Genomic DNA, 8750 nt, shown 5'->3' on the forward strand with positions numbered 1-8750 from the left:
CTAAAGGCAATTAGCATACACCCTATTTATATATCCCGGGACTAAAATATAGGCATGGAAAGGGGTTAGAATATATTTGTTAAAGTGGATGGTTGTCAAGAGATAGCTACAGATATAATAGTAACATATAACTGGATTGATAACCCCAACAAAAGCAACAATAAGAGCCTTAATAAGATATAAATAGGAAAGAAGATTTATAAAGAAGTATCCTCTAGGATAAGCCCAGTCTGCCGGAATAAAGACCTGCTAGAGAGTACAGATAACTAAAAGTCCTATTCCTGCTGTAATAGATGAGTCTCAAAAAGGAAGCTGCTTGAGGAACTAGACGAGGAAGGCCTCTCTAGAGCCGGTAGCAGGAAATTGGACATCTAACTCGACGTATAGAGGGCAGCCCAGTCGGTCGAGGGCCTGGAAACCACAAATCCAAACCCAGAATGACTTCAGGACCTGGAAAAGCATCTCATTAGATAACCTGAACTGACAGAAGGGAGACAAGGGACCTTACCAAGGCTGGAGTCAAATCAAGCTTCGATAAAGAAAAGGGGCAAAGGAGAACGGCGTCTCGACCCTTCCAAAAGGTACCAGACCGTCGCGAGAACTCATCGGCCTTGACTCCACACTCAGCCAGATAACGAACATCAGGAAGCTTCTCTCGAGGGAGGCCGGAAAGAATGATTAGCTTGTCTTGAAGAGATGCCATTGCAGAGGCTATCCCGATGTCGCAATGACAGAAAAAGAAGGGAAGTCTGCGGCAGGATGAGGCTAAAATCCTAATATTGGTGATATGGAAGAGAAAGAGGCTTCGAGCTCAAAGGACCCTACCTTAGGGCTAATCTGGCAGGGCTTTATTACAAAGCATAAGAATTACAAGAAGCAGGTATCCTTATTTGCCATAACTTACAAAGGAAAATCAGTAAGAAGGTCTAGAAAACAACAACTGCTATCTCTATGATTCACCGTCACAAAGAGAATCAAGCCCCATAGCACAAAAGACCCTTAAATACTCAGTCTCTCGAAAACACCAACACCCATACACTCTTCTTACACTCCAGCTGCTATAGAAATCAACGCCATAACTCGCACCTCCACGCCGCAATTCTTTTCCTATCAAGCCCAAACCTCGACTACTATCTCATTAGTTGCTTTTCTTCCTACCAACCGACTTTTGAATCCATTGCTACACCATAAAACTCAGCATACAATAGCTACCTCCAATAAGGCTGTGAAGGAGAAGGTGCAATTCTACCGCAGTACGAAATTACTAACTCTCTACAAAGAAACTATCCAAGGGGAAGGTGGAAAAGGGAGCTTCCTCCACTACAAAGAGAACCTTACGAAGATATCACTAACCGAAAAAGTCGGCCAACAACCAACTCTCTATCCTTCCCGCCTGGATTGGTCCCATTGGGACGAGGAAAAGACCGAACGCCCTGTCCTAGGGGATGAGAAATCAATCAAAGCTTGGGCTAAGACTGTCAGACCGCACCCCGACTTCAGCGAGACTAACTTTGGGACTTGGGAAGGTCACTGTGGCGATCTCTGGGGCCTCCAGTATAAGCTTCAGTACGAGGATCTCTCTGCCAACTTTGGTCTCATCGCTTTCCTACGAACCATGACCTACGGAATAAGGGATGTTGTAGCTATTGCACCTTTCAGCCTTGACCTCGAAACCCATATCCTCCGAGCCAATAAATGGGGGAAAGAGACCTTCTCGACCAAGCTCCTAAAAGAAGGCATTCTGGTTACGAAGAACCGTCCTACAGTAAGCTTCTAACCGATTCAAGAGACCATATTCAACTGCAGCTATCTTATTGGCATCATCAACTTTACCAATAAATGTCATTGGATTGGCTATATCTGGGATGCTAGGGCAAAGCAACTCTCCCTCTTCGATACGATGGACCTTCAAAGGAAGGAACGATTCAGGGCTGCTGGGGTTGCCTGGAGGGAGATCATGACTGTCAATGGTGCCCCATTCGACTTCTCTGTCTACGGTATGCCAGCCTCTGCCCAGTCCTACGGTTGGGAGTGTGGCTTTCTTGCGGTCTTCCTCATAACTTTAACCATTCGCGGTATGGTTGGCCTGGACAAGCAGCAGATGCAGGGAGGGATCCCAATGGAGAGACTAGTCTTCGACGACCCGAACGACAAGCCGGCAAGTGTCCCTTTTGAGCTACGATTTCGCGACTGGAAGCTCGGCGCCGTCAAGCCAAAGCCCCCGCCCCAGCCAAAGAAGAAGGGGAAAGCCGCCAAGAAGAAGGAGACTGTGGACCAGGACTTGGATCTGGAGCGCGTCAGAAGCTTCATTGGGTGCGCCATCATGGAGGAGCTTGGGATCCGGGACCTGATGTACAGCGAGGGTACGGACGAGGTCTGCCGAAAAATCGACCTCTCCACGACTGTGAGCATGGGTTCATAACTACCGACCAGAAACTCAGGACATCAGATCTCTACACCAACCTTGGTGGGTTCTCCCCAGTAGCTGGAAGAGTCTTGACCTAAGAAGCTCCCCGATGCCTATCGAATTGTCCCTCATCCTGCTGTCCCTTTTGGTCAGACGTTCCGCTCTACAACGATGTACAGATCAGACTACCGAAAGGTCAACTTCACTATGGCCGACAACCTCGTCAAGATGTTCAAGGAGAGAGGATTTGAGGTTCAGAAGGGGATCCCTAAGCTACCTGGGACTACGGGAGGGAGTGTTATCTCTCTGGGCTCGACTGTCCCAGAGAAATCGCCAACAGCTCCTAAGCCTGCGTCTGAGACCGTACCTGTGGTACCCTCTGGGGGTATCGAGGAGATGGAAATGATATTCGGCAGAACTTCCTCTTCTCCTAGGCCCTCTGGACGTTCTGAAGGGACAGGGAGAGGAGCGGTATCTTCCCTGATGGAAGGGGTCAGGGATATCAGGGCCTCGCCATCGCCACCTCCAAAGTCGCCGGCAGTATCCCAAATTGAGAGGGATATCCGAAGCCCAAGTCCTCGTTAGCCTGCTGGGTCGGATGTGTCGATGAGAGACGTTCGTGGAATGTCCGCCAGGAGTGACGTCTCAATGAGGGATCCATCGCCCAGCCCACCACGTCGTCAAGCTGCCAGATCCCACAGGACCCGACTGTTTCTGCTATCCAATTCATCGATGGAGCCGTCCTTCGCTACTTCGACGATAATACTATTCTTAAAGGACGAAGCGAGTACGACAACATCTCTATCGGTGAGGGTGCGAAGAAGATGACTATCGACACTGACCGAATGAACCTTCCTCGTATTTTCAAACGACCTACGCTGTTCATGCCCAAGTCCGAGTCCTACGCGACTTATATCCCGGAAGGTCTGATTTCTCTTTCCCAGTGGGAGGAGCTGATTGACGCCGCCTACACGGATGTCATCCCTCCCGCTATTGCAAAGATCAGTCGGGAGGAACGTTACCGTCAGCGTGAGGCTCGCAAGTGATGGTTGTTTGGTGTGCTATTCTGCTTTCTCCGGTGGATTGGAATGGTGATGGATAGGGAAGCTCGTGGTGAAGGGAGTCGCCCTCAATGGAGGAAGTTGGTCTTCAGAAGCTTCTAATGAGATGCTTCTCTAATGTTTGCTATGTTTCTTTGGTCGGAATCTTGAATGGGGAGGCTGTTGTGTTGTGCGCGTTCCTGGCCTGATTGGGGACAATCATCGGATCGCGGGGGAGGGATGTGACAGGCGGTTAGGGACACTTGGGCTAGCTGGTCGCTAGCGGGGATGTCTCTAGGGTGACCCGGATGGGGTTAAAAGGGGAGGTCAGTGCCGTCACTGGGGGAAATCATCGTTTTTCCTTTCATCAGAGATTCTTCCTAGAAGTCAGAGAGGCCGGAAGGGCTCGAGGCTGCTAGGGAGTCTATTAATTGATTGCCTTCATTTTTGAGAGATTTATTTGAGCCTTCTTGCCATCACTACGTTCCCTGTCCAACCTCCGTCTTCAACCTCCCTCAGATATCGGTCTGCCGCAGGCCCCATTGATGCCTTGCCAGCGAACTTTCCTGCGACCGACCCGATATACAATCTCATGAGATGCTTCCCTATCAGGAGACATAAGCCTCAGGTTGATCCGACCTCATACGCGTAATCTGGTGCAGCTTCGGGCTGACCGGCCAAGACGCCTGTGCGACGACTCTCTGTGCATTTCCCCTAGGGAAGGTTAATGAGTTGGGTGTTGTTTTCCGTCCCTTCCTGCTGCTAAACTATGTAATAATTCTTTATATAAATTCCCTAGAGTAAGTTAATAAGTTGAGTGTTGTTTTTATCTCTTTTTACTGTTAAAGTAACTTTTAAATTTAGTTATTTTACTTGTAGTTAATATAATATTATAGGTATTACTTAATTATTTAGTTAAGTTTTTTTATTTAGCTATTTACTTATAGTCTTTAAGTTATTATAAGCTTGTACTTTAATTTTATTTAAGTTATTAATTCTTATTAGAATTTAGATATAAAAATTATTTCTTTATTAAATATAATTTCTCTTAGTAATTTATATATATTAATAATATTTCTTAAGAATATATAAGAAAGTTATTTTATATTAGTAGACTTTTAATAGAGTAAAAAATATATAAATTTTATAAGTTTATTTATAATAATAAATATATTATTATAAAGTATTCTAATTATTAAATCTTTAAATAATAGAAGCTTAATAATATAATTTATAATAATAAATTTTTAAGATTATTATATTATTAATAGTAGTTATAGTTATTTATAAAACTTATATTATAGTAATTTTAATTTTTTATATAGGTTATAATCTTTAATAATATTTAAAATAACTTTCTTTATTTAAAGAAATAAGTATATTATTCTTAATTTATTAAGAATTTTATTAATATTCTAGTATTTATATAAAGGATATTTATATATTTCCCATACTAGCTATTCTTATAATTTATTTAAAATTTATAATTAGTTTATTTATTCTTCTTTAAGAAGTATATTATTATACTTCTAGATTTTCTTTAATAGTAAGTTTTTCTATTTTACTATATATATTACTATAAGAATTTATTTATTAAGTTTATTAATAATTATACTTTTTTTATTAAATTAATATTATATATTTAATTTATCTTATTATACTTTATATATACTATCTATAGTAGTTATCATTCTTAGATATTATATAATTATAATAGAATATTATATAAGCTTAGCTTTTTATAAGCTTCTTAATTTAGTAGTATTTTATTCTTTCTTTTAAAAAGCTAAATATTAATTTCTAAGATATAAATACCTATTTTAATATATTAAATTCTATAATAATAATTAAATTTATTAGGGAATATTCTATTATTATTATTATAAAATAAGTATTCTTAGTAAATCTTTTTTTACTATTTTTTATTAAGTATCTTATATATATTATATTATTTCTCTAGATATTTTTAAAAATATATAATATACTTCTATTTAAAATATTCTTTTTAAAATTAGCTTAAGAAGTTATTTATTTTCTTAAGAATACTAGTATTAAAGTTAGGTTATTAACTAATAATATTAACTTTATTATTTTTAATTTCTTCTTATAAATAATAATATAATTAAATTCTAATAAATATTTTATATAATAAAATTACTTATTATTAAGCTTCTAAATAATAGTAAAATATAAAAATATTCTTATTTAGTTTTTTTTTTTAACTTTACTTAATATTATTAAATAAATTAAAGTTATATAATAATCTTAAATAATAAAAATAAATAATAAATACTTATCTAATATTAAAAGAAATAATAATTAAATAATAAGATTATTACCTATTAATCTCTACTTAAAGCTTTTATTTAATTCCTCTAACTTTAATTTTATTATTTATAATTAACAATCTTACTATCTATAATTAATAACCTTAAAATAATAATCTTATTTTAAGTAATAAAATATAAGAAAGATATCTTCTATTATTAAGAAATTAACTTTTCTTTTAATACTTATCTTATTATAACTAATTTTTAATATAATAAATTTCACTTAAATAGCTCTTTCTAGAAATAACTTATTATATCTATATTATAAATCCCAACTTCAATATAATCTTAAATTCTCTTAAAATCTAGAAGATAAATTAAAAAGATAAAAGCTAAATTTCCTCTTAAGCTTTTTTAAGAAAGAAAATCTATTTAAGCTATTACTATACCATTTATAATATCTAAATAGAAGCTAATAAATTGCATTAGCTATTTTTAGATGCTATTTACTTCTTAATAATAAGACTAGAGTTAATAAGCAAGAAAATCAAATTCTTATTTGCAATCTTATTCTATATATCCAAATAGAAATAATTATACTTTATAACTTGGTCAAAAATATTAATAATTCTGATTTAAGGGGTTAAGTTTTCCTTTAGGATATTGCCGGGGCCTAATATAACTCCTGGTTTTAGGAGCTGTTATATTGTATTGAGTTGGTATGGATGCTAGCTATATAGAGTGCTAGCTAGAGGGGGGATTTAAATAACTTAAATAGGTTATTATTGGTATTGGGGATCTTGAGGTATTTTAGTTATAAGTTGGGTTGTGGGAGTTTATAGTGTATTTATTAAGATTAGAGTTAAAAAAGTTAAATAGGATTTTAATAAAGAAGAGAAAAAGCAGCTTAAAAACTTAAAACTTAGGCCTTAGTAATTATAATATATATAATAAAAATATAGTAAATTTAAATACTAGATTTTCTTATTAAGGAATAAAATATTTTTATAATTAATATAAATCTTAATTTTATACTTACTTTTTAAGAGATAATATTAGAATTTCTTAAATAAGTTAATTATAATAAGGAATTTTTTATTATAAATAGAGTAGTTAAGTTTACTTTATATAATTTATATAAGTAAAAGGCAATTAGATGCAGTTTTTCTATTAATATTTCTTTATTTAATTTAGAATTCTAAATTAAAATTAAAAGAGTTTTTTTAAGCTTAACTTCTTTTTCTAAATTAAATATAATTAAGATTAATTTACTAAGAATTGCTTTCTTAATATTATTAAAAGCTTTTTATATTTTATAATATTCTATTTAAATTTTACTTTTTTTTATAAATTCTATAAGAATATTTAATATTTTAAAATTACAAATAAACTTTTAATAGTAATTAGTAAATTCTAAGAAGCTTTATACTTTTTTAATATTTTTAAATTTTAATTAATCTTTAATAACTTTAATTTTTTTTAATTTATATAAATCTTATTTAAATAAATAATATATTTAAGAAAGTTTACTTTATTTATATAAAACTTGCTTTTTTCTAGTTTAATAAGAAGGTTTATATTCTATAGTTTTTTAAGTATTATATAGATATATTTTATATATTCTTCTTCTATATTAAAAAGATAAGAATATTATTAAGATAATATATAATAAAGATATTAAGATACTTTTATAATATTAGTAATTATCTATTAGAAGGTTATTAATATATTAGTAAGTTTAAAAGATATAATTAGATATTTAAAAAGTCTATACTTTATATAAAAGATAGTCTTTTATTTATCTTCTAGCTTAATATAAATAAGATTATTAGCTCTTTTAAGATTAAGAACTATAAATTACTTCTTATTATATAATTAATCTTTTAATTTATTAATAAGTAGTAATAATATCTAGTTCTTAATAGTAATATTATTAAGCTATTTATAATTTATTACTGGTTATAATTTTCTATTTTTTTTAGAAATAAATATAATTAGATATTTTATAGAAGACTTTAATATTTAATAAATCCCTTTTTTAATATATCTTTAAATATTTTTTTAATATATAGAGTTAAACTTTATTAAGATTATAAATCTTATAAAACTTAGCTATAATTTTATTTTTAAATATTATCTTATTAATTCTTAACTATACTAGAATAAATCTATTTTTATTTTTTAATAAATAGCTTTTTATAAATATAATAAGTAGGTAGTATATTCTTAAAATTATTATTTGCTTTCTATATTTCTTTATTTCTTATAATTCTTTATTAAACTTTATAAATTATACTTATATATATAAATAATAGTATATCTTATTATTTTAGGTATTATAATATTTATATTAGTATCTTAGATAGCAAAATATCTATTATATTATTATATGCTTTACTAGTATTATTATTAATTAAAGTTTAAGTTTTATATTATTATCTAAATTCTATTTATAGAAGGAATAATTATTAATATTATTAAAGGTTATTTAGCTAGTTCTCTAATTAATTAGTAAGTTTACTTATTATAGCTATAAATAGCTTAAATTAAATTAAATTATATTAAGAAAATAATATTAAAAGAGATATCTTTTATTGTATTTATTTATAAAAACCTTAAGATAATTAATCTTTTTAGTAATATATCTATTATTATAACTAAAACTTATTTCTTTAAGATTCTATATTAGTATAGATTTAATTTATCTTTTTATAGTAACTTTAGCTTATTATTACTTTTAGATAAAGGTAGTTAAGTTTTATATTACTATTATGTATAATATAGTATCTCTTAATTTATATCTAGATTTCTAAGTAATTTATTCTATACTTTCTATATATAGAGCTCTTATTAGAAGTCTACTTCTTTAGCTCCTAATTTATTTTATTACTTTATTATAGGGGTAAGAATAGTTTTTTTTATCTATATTTAAACTACCTTATATTATTCTTAGTCTAACTTATCTATTAATTTATTATTAAAAGTTAAATCTTTTTTATATTTTCCTTAAAAGTAATTATGAAATAATCTTCT

General features: G+C 31.5%; 3 protein-coding genes across 3 annotated transcripts; 2 read left to right on the forward strand and 1 right to left on the reverse strand.

The window, feature by feature from the left end:
• Positions 1 to 246, reverse strand: BGZ61DRAFT_372557 (uncharacterized protein; the record flags this gene model as incomplete). Its single annotated transcript, XM_046242182.1, has 1 exon — positions 1 to 246. A coding segment is annotated over one exon (246 nt), but the record flags the coding sequence as incomplete, so codon positions are not given.
• Positions 247 to 787: 541 nt separating this feature from the next.
• On the forward strand, positions 788 to 1777 carry BGZ61DRAFT_570727 (uncharacterized protein; the record flags this gene model as incomplete). The annotated part of the gene is made up of 2 exons (XM_046256052.1): positions 788 to 916; positions 1223 to 1777. 2 exons carry the CDS (start codon positions 788 to 790, stop codon positions 1775 to 1777), a joined length of 684 nt encoding a protein of 227 aa, XP_046094814.1.
• A 55-nt stretch (positions 1778 to 1832) lies between these two features.
• Positions 1833 to 2666, forward strand: BGZ61DRAFT_190884 (uncharacterized protein). Its single transcript, XM_046237798.1, has one exon. The coding sequence runs from the start codon at positions 1901 to 1903 to the stop codon at positions 2420 to 2422; it is 522 nt and encodes a 173-aa protein (XP_046094815.1). The 5' UTR covers positions 1833 to 1900; the 3' UTR covers positions 2423 to 2666.
• Positions 2667 to 8750: the final 6084 nt, after the last annotated feature.

Source organism: Ilyonectria robusta (genome assembly GCF_021365365.1).
Source record: "Ilyonectria robusta strain PMI_751 chromosome Unknown BGZ61scaffold_52, whole genome shotgun sequence".
In the NCBI taxonomy this organism is placed as follows: Eukaryota; Fungi; Ascomycota; class Sordariomycetes; order Hypocreales; family Nectriaceae; genus Ilyonectria; species Ilyonectria robusta.